Source organism: Leptonychotes weddellii, chromosome 2, assembly GCF_054177405.1.
Source record: "Leptonychotes weddellii isolate Sample4059 chromosome 2, ASM5417740v2, whole genome shotgun sequence".
Taxonomy (NCBI): Eukaryota; Metazoa; Chordata; class Mammalia; order Carnivora; family Phocidae; genus Leptonychotes; species Leptonychotes weddellii.
The window spans coordinates 114,538,428-114,555,400 of NC_138370.1; the positions used below are offsets into that span (position 1 = coordinate 114,538,428).

The 16,973-nt window shown below is 42.4% G+C and overlaps 1 protein-coding gene across 5 annotated transcripts in view; it reads right to left on the bottom strand.

The window, feature by feature from the left end:
• AFF1 (ALF transcription elongation factor 1) overlaps window positions 1-16,973 on the bottom strand; it is a 98,553-nt gene that overhangs the window by 41,020 nt on the left and 40,560 nt on the right. For all 5 annotated transcript variants that reach the window (XR_014142945.1, XR_014142944.1, XM_081812189.1 and 2 more), the window contains exons 4-8: window positions 13,505-13,591; window positions 12,503-12,539; window positions 9,205-9,256; window positions 327-381; window positions 168-205 (exon numbers count right to left, since the gene is read on the bottom strand). Coding sequence is in view for 3 of the 5 variants with exons in the window: in XM_081812189.1 (XP_081668315.1) it covers window positions 168-205; window positions 327-381; window positions 9,205-9,256; window positions 12,503-12,539; window positions 13,505-13,591 (269 nt within the window). In the remaining 2 variants the exon portion in view is untranslated. The remainder of the gene's footprint in view (window positions 1-167; window positions 206-326; window positions 382-9,204; window positions 9,257-12,502; window positions 12,540-13,504; window positions 13,592-16,973) is intronic.

Below are 16,973 nucleotides of genomic sequence, written 5' to 3' on the forward strand. Positions count from 1 at the left end.
CCCACCCCCCCCCCACTCCAACAACACTCAGTTAAACAGGTACTTTCTTCTAACTGTGATCCTTTATGTCCTTCCCCATGAAGAAGCTATGAAAGCACTAAATAAGGCTGTATGTTCCCCATTTGGTAGAAAAACGCAAACATTTTGCTCACACACGCACACGATACCTTGGAGGTGCAGATACAGGAGGAGGCTTCTCTGGGCTCTAGGTATTCACAATAAGGGGAAGGAGGACCAGGAAAAGAACAAACAACAGGTTAGGATATGCAGCTCAGAAATACTAGATTTAAAAGGATTCCTGGTATGATGGGGTGTACGAAACTTACTTGTTCGTTGTCACTGTCCTCACTGTCACTGAGCTGAAGGTCATCTTCAAGCATGCTGAAATGAGCAGGGACAGAGACATTGTAGGATTTAAAATAATTTCTAATAACTTATTTTAGCATATAAATTGAAAATATGCTTAATGATTAAAAAAGAGGGATGGGACAGGTCTAATTTTTATTTATTCATCAAATGCTTCATTTTCCTAGAAATGTAAGGTTTACTATTAACATAACACAGAAACTGTTTAGTATATGATCCTTACCATCTCAAGACGGACTCTTCCACACATTTTGAGCATTAAAAAGCAGAACTACCACGGGACAGGGATTTGTGGCCAGCCCCGAGACTCAAGTTCCCAGGTCCATACAAACAAAACAAACAATAACAACAACAAAGAGAAAAACATATGCACAAAGAGAAAAACACCCTACTTTCTCCTATAGTCTCCAACTAGAATAAGTGATTAACTGTTAATAAGCTAACCCCGGATAAGTGAATATTTGTGAAGTATTGGGAAGTGTGTCAGGGCACTTAAAAAGTACTCTATGTGAGCTCAATACACAGTAAGATATAGGAAGCTATTGAGGCACGGTCACCAAACCGTGCAGGTATCTTCCATTTTTGTCCAAAGGACATTATTAATATGGTACTTTACTTTTCACCGCCCCCCCACCCGCCCCGGACATACAAATTCTCATACACGAAGTCTTCTTAAACACTAATCAGTTGAAAGAGTAGTAATACAAATAATCTTGTTGTCTAGAAAATATGTTTAACCTTACTGCTATCATTCTGGTGAAAATAAAACCTCAGTTCAGTTCCTCAAAGTTATCATAATACTTATCTCTAGGCATTCTGGTTTATGAGCAACCTAAATATTAAAAGCAAATAAGATACTTCAATTTTTAAAAAGGCCATTTTCCAATCTGTACATGTTAACTGAAATCTTAGCCCTTCCCTATCTCCTCCCTCTCTTACCGTCTTCCAGGGGGATGCCTACGTATCAAAAGAATGAATTAGTCGTTAATTGCTTGTTCCCACTTCCCCCCAAATTTATGAGGACTATTTGAGGAAATGTTATTAGTGCAAGTGAAAACAAAACCAATCTGCTTAAGTATTATTAATGCTCCAAAAAGCAAAAATTATATTGGAGGTTATAATACTTTAGCATTTCTGGGGCGCCTGGGTGGCTCAGTCATTAAGTGTCTGCCTTCGGCTCAGGTCATGATCCCAGGGTCCTGGGATCGAGCCCCACATCGGGCTCCCTGCTAGGCGGGAAGCCTGCTTCTCCCTCTCCCACTCCCCGCTTGTGTTCCCTCTCTTGCTGTGTCTCTCCTCTGTCAAATAAATAAATAAAATCTTAAAAAAATAGTAATACTTTAGTATTTCTAAAAACACCTCTTCAACAAATAATCTGACCATTGATTTTTACTGCAAACCCACTAACCTGCCGCTGAAATAAGCAAGCATGATTATTTTGGGAATCCTTGGTAAAATCATTGTATTTTCTAATGAAAATAAATGATAAAATTTGGCTCTTTCATAATGACCACTTAATGCAATGTTGTAATTCTGCCAAGGAACTATTTTCACCAACAAATGGTACTAAAACTATCCTATGGTAAGTTTCTAAAAAATATGAAAACTGTTAGCTACTTGTAAATGTAGATGCTGCTCGATATTTACCTAATGAGAGCTACCTTATTTTAGCAAGGCTAGAAAACACAGCCTTCAGATGCAGGACTCGGCAGTAGATATCATAATGGTATACAAGAAAAAGTCACTCAACAGTGTTACTGCCAAGTCCTGGCTCGGCTGGGGCATACCCAAGCAAAAGATAAAAGATGTATCTTTGAATAAATGTAAGGTATAACACAACCAGGGAAAAAAAACACAAAAAAAACAAAAAACCGACAGCAAAACCACAGTAAGTGGACCTCTTTGTTTCTTAGTCACTGGCTTTTGTATAAAACTGATTTGCTTTAATTTCCTGAAACATCAATGATCAGGTAACCCATTACATTTCCTGATGTAAGCAGGGCACTAAATACTCTGTAAGCTGTCCGCCTTGCTTCCACAAATATATTCTCCTGAAGTAAGTCAGAAAGCGTTATGTTCTGACTTTTAGCTCTACTTGCTCTTAAGGAATAAAAGGCACTGTAAAAATGCTGTCCCAGATTCCAAGAATTTCCCCTTCAGAGCCTTACATAGACAATAACAATAAAAGCCTGCAGGTATGATACCTAAAGAGATGAGGGATAGTGACCTCTGAAGGAAGAGTGCTCCAGATATCGCCGAAGAAACACTCAAAAAGCAATGATAAACCAAAAGGGTCAAACAAAATCTACCACTATGTAGGATATACTGGTTATTTACAGATGGTATTTCATTTAATCAAAATTCATGGTTCAATTTATTTGATAAAAAAATTAGTCTGGGGGCGCCTGGGTGGCTCAGTCGTTGAGCGTCTGCCTTCGGCTCAGGTCATGATCCCAGGGTCCTGGGATCGAGCCCCGCATCGGGCTCCCTGCTCCGCGGGAAGCCTGCTTCTCCCTCTCCCGCTCCCCCTGCTTGTGTTCCCTCTCTCGCTGTGTCTCTCTCTGTCAAATAAATAAATAAAACCTTAAAAAAAAAAAAAAATTAGTCTGTTGTTTTTGCTTTTGTTTTTTTAAAGAATAAGTTCTAACAGGCCCAATGTGGGGCTTGAACTCATGATCCCAAGATCAAGAGTCGCATGCTCTATCAACTGAGCCAGCCAGCCACCCTGATGCAAAAATGAACGAAGTGTATTGTCAGTGTCTGCCACCCCTAAGAGTAACATGGAATCTTCCAGAAACCAGAGTTTATTATATCACCAGATGGGTAGCTCAACATAAACCAGCATACTATTAGTGGGGCTAAGAAAGATACTTCTAAAATTCTTTATAACAAACCTGTCCTGAATCTGTAGTAAGAAAAAAAGTTACTTAAAAACCGTATCTAAGTTTTACTAATACAGAAAATTAATCATGAATACCACTGTAATTAAAAAAAAAAAAAGAGGGGCACTAGAGTGGCTCAGATGGTTGCGCATCTGCCTTCGGCTTGGGTCATGATCCCAGGGTCCTGGGATCGAGCCCCATATTCTCCCTCTCCCTGTAGCACCCCCGCTTGTGCTCTCTGTCTGTATGAAATGAATGAATAAAATCTTTATAAATCAATCAATCAATCCATATAGTTGGGGGGAATCTAACCTGATAACCGGTAAAGGTTTTATCTTTAGAGATAAAGGAAAAAATTTAAAGGAAGCAGCTGCTAAAATCCCCGACTTGTCCCACAAACAGTTATGTCTGAGCCCAAGCACATTACTCTAGCACACTTCACATGGTACATGTGGGAGAATTGGTCCATAATGTGAAAAATGGCAAAAACGAATTACAGCACATCTGGGTGACCACCTCAGCACCCACTAGAAGGGAATCAAACCTCTTAGACCCAGTCTCACTCATACCAGTAAGATCTAGGTCAAGAGAGCATAAGGCCCAAGGGACATACTCAACTATAAGCTTTTCTGGGGCAGGACCAAGTCATTTTCACCTTCATATCTTCTATATCCAGAACTTGGCAGGTAACCCTAAAAGGCTGGCTGAATGAGTAGCAGCACCCTGTTTGCTGCATAGGTAACAGCACCGCGTAGCTGCGCCCACCGTGTGCTCAGAACTCTGCAGACACTGCCTTTACTCACAACCGTATGGCCACCTCTGATCATGCCCTCACATTCTGAGGGTGAGGAAACGGGCTCAGAAGAGCCACCGACCCTGCCCACATCATGAAGCTGGTACATGCTGGATCTGGAATGCAAAAGCCATTCCGTCTCATACGATTGCCTTGTTCCGGCCAATAGAGGGCGCAATGGCTAGAAAACCTACATGATAGGAGGGATTCTCCAGAATCCCCGGAGAGAAAGACTTCGATTAAAGAAAACAGTAATTACCCTGCTGGAATAAAATGGATACACTCTTTCTCCCTTACGAAAATAAATGAACTATAAACCTCATATACTTTTAAAATTGGTTAAATGACTAATTTCACTTCCAAACGCCAAGACAAAGCAGCTATTTCAAAGCATATGCCACCATATGGCCTACCTTGGCCCTGGTCAAAAGAAGCCAAATACTCAGGTAGAGCCACTCTTTGAACTAACACGTAGGTTTAACCACATTTTACATTACCGGTGAGGTAGAGTTTTTATTTAGAGGTTACCAACTATCCTCAAGCCCCTTTGTACAAATGCATTCTTCAGGCCAACTGCTCTGCAACGCTTAAGAGAGCCATGTACACGTTCCAGCAGGCAGGCTTCAGTGACTCAGAGCCCGAATGTTACTGTGTGAAGACACACAAGACAAGCCTTTATTCCTTTTCCATTCCCCAGTCCTGGGCTTGCCAACGACTTCACTGCCAATAGTCTGTAACATCTCAATTCAAACCCCAAAACTACTTAAATAAGCTGATTTTTTGGCTCAACATTTCCGACAATTGGGCCGTACATTTTATTTGGGAAAGAGCAAGTGAAGGCAAGCTCACGGTAATTAGTTAAGTCACAACCCTGGTATTAGGTGTGCATAAGATGGCACGTAATACTTTTCAGAAACCGCTAATGAACATGTGAGAATTGGTGAACTTGAACAATCTCACAAACTGAAAACTGATTTGGGGATAGAATGGGGAACGGAGGGCAGAGAAAGAGAAAGAGGCTGGGCTCCAAAGCAGACATATGTAAGTCCCCAAATCTAAAATTCAATCAGGCTGTGATTCCTTTTTTTGATCAAGGGCGGAAATACGGACTGCAAATGGTTTGCAGGAGATGAGGGAAGGCAACAAATTATGAAGAAGGCTCCACACATAATAAATGAAAAACTGAAAAAAACAAATCTCAAGCAGTTGTGACACTGCATATAGGGGGGACTCTCCAAATGGTGACAGTGGCTGGCATTATTCAGATTCAGGGAGGGACGGTCTATGGGAGATTATGGACAAACAAGACAGAGCGGAAAGTGACAGTACACAGAGTAATCAAGGTTAAAAACTGCCAGAGGTGTAAAAGACTATTTAAAATCCATGGATGAAGTGAAGATTATCTGAGGTCATGGAAGGACATGAGAAAAATTACAAGACTATAAACGAGGGGAAATCTGAAGTTAATAAATAAGATTAAATCAGTAAGTATAACAGGGATGCCTGGCTGGCTCAGTTGGTAGAGCGTGTGACTCTTGATCTCGGGGTTGTGAGTTCAGGCCCCATGCCAGGCGGAGAGATTACTTAAAAAAATAAGTATGACAAATAAGATATTAGTGCTAGAAAAGTTATTGCCTTAAATCCCATGTATTAAGTATTGTTTATACACATATTTAATCAAGTTTCTATGTAAGTTTTCTTTCCACATTTACTCTTAGTACTTACTACATGCCAGGCCCTGCTCTAGATTCAGTGGATACAACTCTAAGCAGACAAAATCCCTGCTTTGTGGCACTCACAGTCTAGGAGATAAACAACTAAAATATATACTTTTCCCTTATGAAGAGGGAAATAAACAACTAAAATATATATTTTTTTCAATGGGTAAAAAGCCTACGGAGGGGAATAAAAGAGTAAAGATGGGCGTGGGTTGCTTTTCTACATGGGGTAGTTAGGGAAGTCTGCGCTGGTAAGGAGATTGCATACACTGCAGGAACAGGGGGTAGAGTGATCTGGGCACCCAAAACAGCAAAGAGGGGGCGCCTGGGTGGCTCAGTAGGTTAAGCATCTGCCTTCAGCTCAGGTCATGATCCCAGGGTGTTGGGATTGAGCCTCACATCAGGCTCCCTCAGTGGGGAGCATGCTTCTCCCTCTCCCTCTGCACCCCTCCCCCAGCTTGTGTTCTCTCAAATAAAATCTTAGAAAGAAAGAAAGACAGAAAGAAAGAGAGAGAAAGAAAGAAGAAAGAAAACAGCAAGGGGGCCAACATGGCCACAATGGAAAATATACCAGAATATGGGGGGAAAGGGATCGTAAGGGGGGTAGACAGGTAAGTTACTGGCAGGCTTTGGAGGCCCCTGCAGGGTGAGACAGAATACACATTCTTGTGGAAGTAGACCACATCTTGTTGATTTAATAGCCCAGCATCCCAAGGTGGGTGGAAGGCACAAACTGCCTTCAGGGCTAACAGATTCTTAGCGCATTAAAACATATCTTATTCAATCTTTCAGGCAATGTTTAAATTAGTCTATGGTCACTTACTGCAGGAAATTAGCAGTTATGATCAAATGTGAGACTTAAATGGACCTCCACAGGCTCCTTCAAAACCATGCTTTGCATAGGCAAAGGAACTACTTCAAAGTTGTCACTGCCAGTAAGAATTACTACTCCCGGATGTTTTCAGATGGCTTCAGAGCCTGCCGCAAAATCTATCAAGCCCCTTTAGACGTGGCAGAAATTCTCTGCCTCGCTCTCCCATCATTCAGGCTCCAGATCAAACGTCACCTCCGAGAGACCTTTCCTGACCTCCCTCCCAAAAATATCACCGCCACCCAAAAGAACTGCTCCCTGAGCCTGTCGCCATCACAGCACCTAGAGTTTGTATGACATGACAGCTGCATTAAGTTACAAGACAAAAAGACAAGAATTTTGTCTCAGCGGCCACCGTTTCCAAGTCCCTAAAGCAGCACCAAGCACACAGCATGTGTTCACTAATTATGCCCTGAATGGAAGAATGGAAGCAATTTTTGGAAAGATCTCCAAGTCACCTGGAACCAAGTCCAGAGAATAATATCGTATCTGAGGATTCCCAAGTACTAGCAACTGAAAGAAAAAGCATTAAGACCTAGACTGAGTTTTAAAACCACAGTACACATGATCCCGAAATGAACGTTTTTTTCTCTGACATTCAAAGTGCGTTAGACCATCTCTCTGGCACTCTGCCGCTCAAATAGTTTCAGTGCATGTCATAGAGCCTACACGCTGACACTAGATCAAATTAACCTGTGAGCACCAACAGATGTGACCTACTGAGTCTGAAACCATGACTGCACTGCACAAATTAATCGGGACACGGACGTGATTCCTTTTCCCAGAGGTACATTTCCGGCTCTTATCGATCCCACCAGCCCTGCCCATCCGACCACCACCGTACCCCCCTCCTTCTCTCTTCCTCTGTCACGCTTCCCTTTCCTCTTCGCCTCCTTCGAAGGGGCCCGGTCTTCCTCCCCTCCTTCAGTCTACCAGGATCATAATAAATACTCTTTTCTAGGCGATTTTATATATGGCAAATGAACAGTTTTGTAAAGAGAGCACTACCTATGTCATATGCCTGTCACACACCTGTAGGCACCTCTGATTTCTGGGCTTCAACTCAGCAGGAGGACGGCCCATCTCTCTGAGGAGCAAACCCAGCACAGAAAATGGTCTAAGTCCCTACCAACTACCCGAGCCTGAAAGCTGATGGAAGTGGGTGGTGTGAGAGGGTGTGACTTTGGCCTGCTCGATGTGAAGCTGCTTCTTGGGCCTCGCTCACATCCAGTGGCCTCTCCTCCTCTCCCCACAGGCCCAAGGACACAGCGGCTGTGTCCTTCAATTCCCCCTTCCTCGCTGCCCCCAAAAACACAGACAGGGGCCTTTTATGGTCTAAAGGGCTTTACTACCAATCGTTACAAAGAGCACAAGGTGTAAAACCTTGGGGGAAGTTAGAGCTTCCACAGAATCGTTACAATTGCAGTCCCTTGAACTACAGTTTCTGTTCTCTACCAGCCATCGATTCCAGACTTCCAAAATTCAAGAGCCAGTAAAATTTAAAAAGGAAGGAAGAAAGAAAGGGGGGTGGGGAAGGGAAAGAAAAGGCACATAAGGTTAAAAAAAAAATTTTTTTTTTCTGGTAAAGGACAATAAAAACAAGCAAAAATCTCACCATCTGCCAGTACCACAAATGAAATAACTTTTATTACACGCACAAAAAACTCCACCCTTTGAACTGTAGGAAATTAATCTTTAAAAATATCTTGCCATATTGTTCTTTTTTTCTTGTTTTGCGATGGAGAAAGGAGCTGGCACTTGGGAGCCGTGATTTAACTTAGTCCCACATTCAGTCACGGTGAAAAGATAAAATAACCTCTCTGCCTCGACTACACAGCTTCTCAAAATACTCAACCCACAGCAGTGACCCCTTCCAAGATGCATGGAACAAACACTGTACCCAGAGCAAAGCTGGAGCTTAAACCCAAAATTCGGGGAGGCTAGCGCCTCCCCCTCCCCCGTCAGTGACTGATTAGATACTGAAGGAGCATCACCTCGTTCCCAAAAACCCTTTGCAGTTGGAGGAAAACAAGTATTACTTCAATACCATCAAGAAATGACCAAGTGGGTCCAATTGCTGATTTGAAAATCTTTATTATGTACTTTAAACCGTTCTAAAAACCCCAAATGTATCTGGACTTACTTGGCCTTAATAAAGAACAGCTGGGCAATAAGACTCATTCTTTATTAGTTAAAACTAGGCCAAAAAAGTGGCCAAAAAATCTTAAATTGTACACATCCCCTAAAATTTGTCTTCCAAAGCAAAAGCTATTTAGGACTGAAATTTACAACGCTAAGAACTTCTATTTTCCACAGTTAATATGTAAAGAATGGCTCACATGCCTTTCTTTTGAGAAGACGCCTTAGCAAACTCTCTTGTGGTGCCTCAACCTTCAACAGAAGAACTTAATCCAAGTATAAATGTAGGGCATTACTTCCTTTTACAATGCAGTGGTAGGTTATGAAAGTCATTACTTGAAAGCGGTAGGAAAAAAAAAATCTAAGCAATGGATTTACATGGGAAATTACCATGTTACGTTATAAACTTTTAATAAACAAAAGCATATTACTTACGATGCTCCCTGCTGAGAATTAGTGTGGGTTTTTGAAGATGTATCATATTGTTCTGTGGGGGAAGGAAAATGATCAGAGCAGCACAATGAGATACATTCCTGAGTTTATTCCTTATAAATCCCCCCCTTTCTGTGCTGTCCCCCTCACCCCCGTCCTTGCTTTTTCCACCTGAACACTTCGTCTACTTCAACTCGGTCAATCATAGTGCTTGCTATATGCACTGCACCATGGTGATACATTCTCACCATCATACAATAGCACTTACGTTACCTCTAGAACGAGGACTTGCTCAGAATCGAAAAACCCTGAACAGAGCAAAGAGCCACAGAAAAGCCCTGCTTGCAACACACCCTACCCCATGACTGGTAACTTTTCTACATGCTGGGGACCTGACTTTCCTTGATGTCAGCTCGCGGTGGGGGACCCCCATGGAAGCCCTAGGAGAGAGCTGCTCTCACTCCCACCTGGTCTGCCCTTCCCCATCTGCCAGTGATTTACCAGCACTCCCTTTTCCCAGCCTCTGACCTCCGTCGAGTGTGCGCTCCCTCTCACCTGTCCATTATTCAACACCTGCCCCCATCCACGTAGTCACACTGCCTCCCAGATACAAGATGTTCGAGGCACTCGACCCTATCCTCGATGAGCTGACAAGTGACTGAGGGATGCGTGCCGGGCACACAAATATCTCCAATGGCGGGCAGTGTGAGAGGGGCACACAAATCGGTCACATAAATGAACGGTCCCAGGAAACTAAAGAATGGTCTCTCTCTTGGTAGTGACTAAAGAAGGCAAGCTAGACAAGGAGCAAAATGAACTGTGTCACAAAAGATGGGTGAAGTTTTGACAGAATGACTGCCGGCCAAAGGGAGAGGAGGAGGAGGAGGAAGGCCTTCGGGCAGGAGAGGGAAGATTTAAAATGGCACAGACTTGGAAAGGGTAAGGACGGCGTACAAAATGTGTGGACACGATGGAAAGACAGGTGAAAGTCAGATTTGGGAGGGCGCTGAATGCCAGGATGGTAAGTTAGAACTTTGTTGGGCAATGAGACACCACCAAAGATCTCTACCAGGTACATGCTAGAGAGATTCCTCAGAAAGATTAATTTAGTGGTGCCACCTGGCAGAACCTAGAAAGGAACGGGCAATATTAACAGTGGAGGCAACAACCCATCTGGGAAGCTGCTTTAGGCGTGAGGTAATAGGGACCTGAAACAGAACGGGGAGTGGAATGGGAATACGGGTGCCTTTTAGGCAGGCTTGAATGAGATTTCCCAACAATGTCATGTGGAGACCTTGCAATTAATCACTTTACCCTCATGGCGGCAGCAGCTCTTACATGACAGTTATAACTGCTTCCCCTTCTGGCTAGGAAGCTACAGGCAGAACTACAAATTGGAGGGGCTAAGGCCACTCTTCGAGGCACTCACAGGGACTCTCATATACTGGTCTTCACTGGGTTTGAAGCACCCCAAGGCTCTGATTACCCTTAGGCATACTTCATTCTCTGCAGGCTCTAAACAAAACCTTAAGATAACTAACTCCCTCTTCACCCAACATAAAACTAGACCTCTCTAGGGTTCAACTAGGTCCCACTCTCACAAAAGTAAACAAGGTTCCCCGGAAAACGGACAGACAGAATGGCGGCAGCATGAAAAACCCCAGGGTAAGCATCTAGTGAGCCAAGACCTACTGGAGACCTGCCAGGGTCTGAAAACGCCTCAGACCAAGAGCAAGGAGAAATTGGCCCACACTACTCCATCGGCTGAGAGGGCCACCCATTCTCCGCCAAGAAAGTGCTTACCAGCTCATCTTCAGCTAGATTTTGCTAAAAGGGGAAATCAAACAATTTAAAGGATTAAAAGGGTCCTTCTAAACCAGGAGTTAGCAATCATCAAAGCTGTGAGGAACCCAGGGGAAGGCATATGATCTGCCTGGCGGGCAGCCCTAGCAAATAGGGAGAGGGGAGAGCAAGCGGTAAAGGGGCACACAGCAAGCCTGTCCACAGCTGAGCTGGCCGTCCTGCCGAGCCTTGTCCCACTCCACTGCTTATTTGTCTCTGGAGAGACCGCCAAGATGCTGAGAAAAAAAGATTTCCCAATCGCCCCAAGAAGCCATTAATTTTGGTTAATTTTACCTTGCCACTTATACAAATACTGTGGCAGGATGATCAGGTTTATTTCTCTGCATATGGGGGAAATTCAGTCATGAGTCCTTTGCAAGATCTTATTTAGTATCTAGAGCAGAGAATGGCAAACTTTTTCTATAAAGGTCAGAGAGTCAATATTTCTGGCGTTGCAAGCTGTACCTCGTGGCATAATAATAAATGAACGGGCATGGCTGTGTCCTAATAAAACCTTCTTTACAAAAACCAGCTGCAGAACAGATGGACTCTCAGGCTATGGTGGGTCCACCCCTGCTCTAGAGGAAAGGATATTCTGTTTCTTGCTTTCCTCATCTTTTTTCTACTCTCCTCACATCCGTGCAATTTAAACTGTAGAAAAATAAAGGGAAAAAAATATATAAGTGAGGGAAAAGAATGAGGTGGGGAGATTTGAGGAAGAGTCACCTCCATGGAGTATCTATGTGCAACCTTCTCCCAACATACATACATATCCTACTTTGGTTGCCCTATTTTTTTGAAGACTAACACTTCATAACTTGGACATGCACCATATATTAATAAACTAAATGACTGCAAATACCCTAGTCATTTTCATAAGGTTTGAAATGCCTTGCATGTAGTTGAGACACAAAAACTTTATTGAATCAAGGGGTTATTGATGAAGAGAATGGCTGGATCCAGTTAGCTTACTTCTGTTTCCCTCTGAATTCTTAACTATTTACAATCCATAAAGAGAGACCAAACAAGAATTGCAGGGTGAATACATAAAGAAAAACTAAAGAAGCTATGTACTCTATTCCTTATACAAATTTCTTACTTTTCTTAGAAAAAAACACAAGAACCACAAAAAATATCCCAATCTATTCTATATACTATTCCTGGGTTACAATGCTTTGAGAGTCACGTTCAAGATGTGTGCATACGTCAGGTAATTATATTTGTTATAATTATGACACATTATATTTGTCAAGTACTTTACTATGACATCTTCATTAACTCTTTGCAACGATCTGAAATTCCACCTAAAGCACAGTTTTATGTTTGTGCTCCCTTCCTATTCTTTCAAAATAGGAAGCCCTCATCTGTGCTGGGCTATTTTGCATTGTTTTTTTTTTTTTTATAGTAAAACAACAAAAACCATGCTTTGTTCTCCAATGCAATAATCAGTTCCACCTACTTTGGTTTTGGGTTGCAGAACTGATGTGCTGAGAATCCTAGAAAGAAAAAAAAAATCTCTAGTTATTATTAAGGTTTATAAATCTAAGGCTGCATCACTGCTATGTCTGATGAACACTGATAAATCTATTTTTTACATATGTAAAATGGATTTTAGTTCTTCTATTTATTATTTATTTCTTCTATTCTTTCCTAGAATTTATTTTTCCTTTGGTACTGAGCAAAGATTCATTTATTTTTACAAAGTATAATGTTTTTACCAGGAATAACAAACAACATTAAAAAAAACTATCATGAGAAAATATGTAAAGTATCTAACATGGCAGATTCTGGTCTGGGTAGATATAACCTCTTTTGAAAACAATACCATGCAAAGGAATAGCTATAATATATTAACAGTGTGCATGCATACCAAGCTGGACAGAACACAGATCTGAAGGTGCTATTTCTATACTCTGAAGGTTATCCCAAAGTACAAATAAGCAAAGGAAAATGGCAGGGTTTAAAATACACTGTTCACAAATACTTCAACGGAAATATGCGAGTCAGCAACTGATTCACTTGTTATTAAAACCAGCACTAATGTAGATGATCACAGCAAACTTTAAGAAAATTAGTAGGTATGAGAAAGTCTAAGATTTATGTGTTATGCATATATCTAAATTCCGAACGAGGATTCAGACACCTACGTCACTCACTCTCCCTGTACTTCTGTTTTCCCATGTCTAAGTAAGAAGTCTCAAATGAGAGAATTTACTGAAAAGTCCTGAATGCTTTCATAAGCTACAAAACCCCATACAAAGGTAAGATGTTCTTACCCACATAATTTGGAGAGTGAAGTGTTTGAAAACATTATGAAGCACTTCAGAAGCTAAGTTAGTGGCAGTTTTAACCTAATCTGCAAAGATTTCAACAGCTAGTGCTAAGTTAATCTATCTCATAGCAATACTTCAGACTTTGCACAGGTGTGGATACACGGCCTGTTGTACTTGTAAAGAATTACCTTTGTGGGAAAAGGAAATTTGGAGGGCTCGGCTGTACTAGGCGTGTGTATTGCTGTCAAAGGAGGCGGCCATGAATGGGTCATTTCCTGGAAAGAGACATGGAAAGGGAAGAAAAAGTAAATTATAAATAGAACATTTATTGCTACGTAAGTTAACTTTTCAAACTAAACGTAAAGTGGATTGGTGGTAAATAAAAAGTGAAATCTCAGAAGTTATTTTACTTTTTAAAAGACGCCTACTTAACGGGCTGTGTTCAAACGCTGAAGGTCTCCCACTCACAAAACAGCATTCAGTTCAGAGAGGAAAAACAAGAATGCAGAACATGAGTGGTCTTCACACTGGAGATCATAAAGCATATTAACAGAGCTTATGTAACTGTGAACACGGAGTCGCGACTCAATGCTTACTTTCTCCCTCAGCTTCTTTATTGCATTTCCTGGAATTATTTAAGTTCAAAGGAAGAAGAACTTTCCTGTTTGACTTAAGCAAACAAGTAATTCAGGTCACTTGTTCCACTTGGGAGAGTTTTAATGGATTTGACCCTCCCCTGATACACACTATTAGTACATACGAACTTTTTTTGGGGGGCGGGGAGGGCCTTAAAAAATTACCTTCCCTTTCCAGTAATACAAGTTTCACTTCTATTCACTATTTTCATGGAGGCAAGATTTCTCTATCTCACAAATTAACATATTTATCTTGACCATGAATTCTTTTTTTTTCTAAGCACATTCATGACTTATAGTCTGCTTTGCTAAAAAACTGGCGGAAAACAGGTCAGATTAAACGTGTCTAATCACAAATACATGCATGCGTGTGCGCGCACGCACACACACTTTGGTAAAGAGCTAAAATGGCATTGGAGATCATTCATATCAACCCCTCCATTTTTTTTTTTTTTTTTCAGATTTTATTTGTCAGAGAGCAAGAGAAAGAGAGAGAGGGAACACAAGCAGGGGGAGCGGCAGGCAGAGGGAGAAGCAGACTCCCCGCTGAGCAAGGAGTCTGATGTGGGGCTCAATCCCAGAACCCTGAGACCATGACCTGAGCCAAAGGCAGACGCTCAACCATCTGAGCCACCCAGGCGCCCCTCAACGCCTTCATTCTTACAGATGAGAAAACAGGCCCAGAATGACTGGATCAGGCTGATGGCTGAGAACACACAGCGTGGGCCCCTTTGCTTCTCTCCAGTCTAAGAGCAAGAAGTCCATTCCCACGTGTGTCAGACTTGCCTGGGAAACTGGCTTAAAGATGGACTGGCAACTCCCTACCAGCAAGCGGGCGACCTCAGACTGCACCGAATTACTTCACTTGTACAATTATAACACTGCACTCTTTTCAAGTGCGGACAACCTCTCCATTACCACAGAAATGCTATCCGATCCTTGAACAACTGGAGATGGATCTCTAGCAGGTATTTCCATCCCCAACCTCTGCACCTTCCCCCTTGCCTTTCCTCATAGCCACTCTCTGGGTTGCCATCACCCCAGGACAGACAGAAATAACCGGGCACAGTGATGAGCAAAGTCCCTGATTCTGGCTTTCTTGAGTAATGTTTGCTAAAGGTGAAGACATGCCCCTGTTCACTGACTAACCCTCTGCTTTGTGCAGCACAAAGGAAGAATTCTGTCCTCAAATATGATGGAAAGAGTAACCACTCTGGAGCCAAAGTCCCAGACTGGAATCTGAACTCTGATCCTTACCAGCCATGGGCAGCCTGAGGTGCCTGAGCCCTCTGAACGGCTGTTCTCAGTGAGAGGTGAACTAAGACCACTTATTTTTCTGAGGATTTGAAATGAGGGTAATTTATGTAGTGTTTAGATATATGGTCATAGAAAGTACTTAAGTTAAAAGCATCACAACTTTTAATTAAGTCCGGTTTTTCAAGAATTTCAATACTGCACCAAAGAGAGCTCCTTGCTGTTTTATTTCTTTTACTGTCCTTTAAGGAATGTGACCATTATACCGCTACAATGTAAAAATGCAATTAATTGAGGTGTTTGAAAGTATCCCCCCTCTTCTGTTTTCCAAGAATTTCTTTAGAATCCCAATGGTATCTAGGACTTTTAGTCACCAGTTATTCCCAGAAAATGTCCATTGTACTCACAATGCCTAAGGCTGCCCCAGCTATTAAATTAGGCAGTTGGAAAGTGCATAAACTCTTTCAAGCCCTAGGCTGTTTGCCAACAGTCTGAAAGAATTTATACACTTCCCTAAATGCCTAGCTTACTGGAGGGAGTTAGGCCTTAGGAGAACTGGGGCCATAAGGCAAAGAGGCTGCCCAGAATTGCACTCAAGGCCATGAATTCACTGCCTACCTAAACAATGACTTATCACACCTGCCCAGTCTTGGCTTGTTGGCTTCTAGGCACCAGGGCTGATGTTGCTCCTTGCTCTCCACCTTGCTCATTCTGCTCTAGACACACTGCCTAGCTCTTGGTGCTCTTCTAATACAGCAACCTGTTCCCACCTCAAGGTTTTTTGCATTCTTTCCTCTGTCTAGTCCTCTTCATTTGCCTGCTGTCGGACTCATAGTACTTAGCAGTACCTGACATTTTTATTGTATAATTATCTTCCTCCTGTAGTCCCCTTTAAAGCAAGAACTCAGTCTTACTCATATGGAATCCCCAGTGCCTAGGAAAGTATTTGAGGCTTAGTGGGTATTTGTTGCATAAATGAATGAGCAAATACTAGTGCTGCCACTCAATGTCACAGCATCCCTACTGGGAGGCTACACTGAGGTCATGTCCACGAGAACTGCACTGACTTCCCCAGGAGGCTGGCCAGGCCATCCCACTGTAAGGAGAGAATGTGAGCTGTTTCCATACACCCAGTGAGGACATGAGGGCACAGTGCCCTGTCTGGATCTCATGCACGACCAATTCCTAGTTTCTAGTAGTATCTATCTGCTATCTCCTTACCCCATCAGCCTGCAGGAATTATAGGCCACCACCTCCCCTTCATTAAAAACACTTCCACTCTTAATATTTCCACCACAGAACCAAACAGTATCTTCTATGATTGATTTTTTCTATTAGGGAACTATTTACTGCTTCTATTGCCCATCAGAAAGATTTGTGTTAGGATTCCTGGCAATCTTCATAAATTGCTGGTACAAGAGAAAAACAGGAACCATGAGGCAGAGGAAAGTATCTGGATCAGCACCAGAGAGTGGGAGCTAGATCATACCCTAGAGATCATCTATTAGCCCAGGGCCTTCATTTTACCAACGAGGAAACCGAGGCCCAGGGCACATGATGTAGCTGAAGCTCCAAACAGAGGAGAAAAGAAGGGGGCACAGACTCTAAGTCTCCGCTATGCAAAAGCCTGTGCCCCTCCCCAGTCCAGGACATCCTTCTGCTTGCTTTCTATACGATTTCCAAATGAAAATACTCATCCGGTTGCTTGCATTAACCATTCACTTTCATGTATTTCCAGGTAAGGAAGAACCTGTGAAAGTGATGTTGG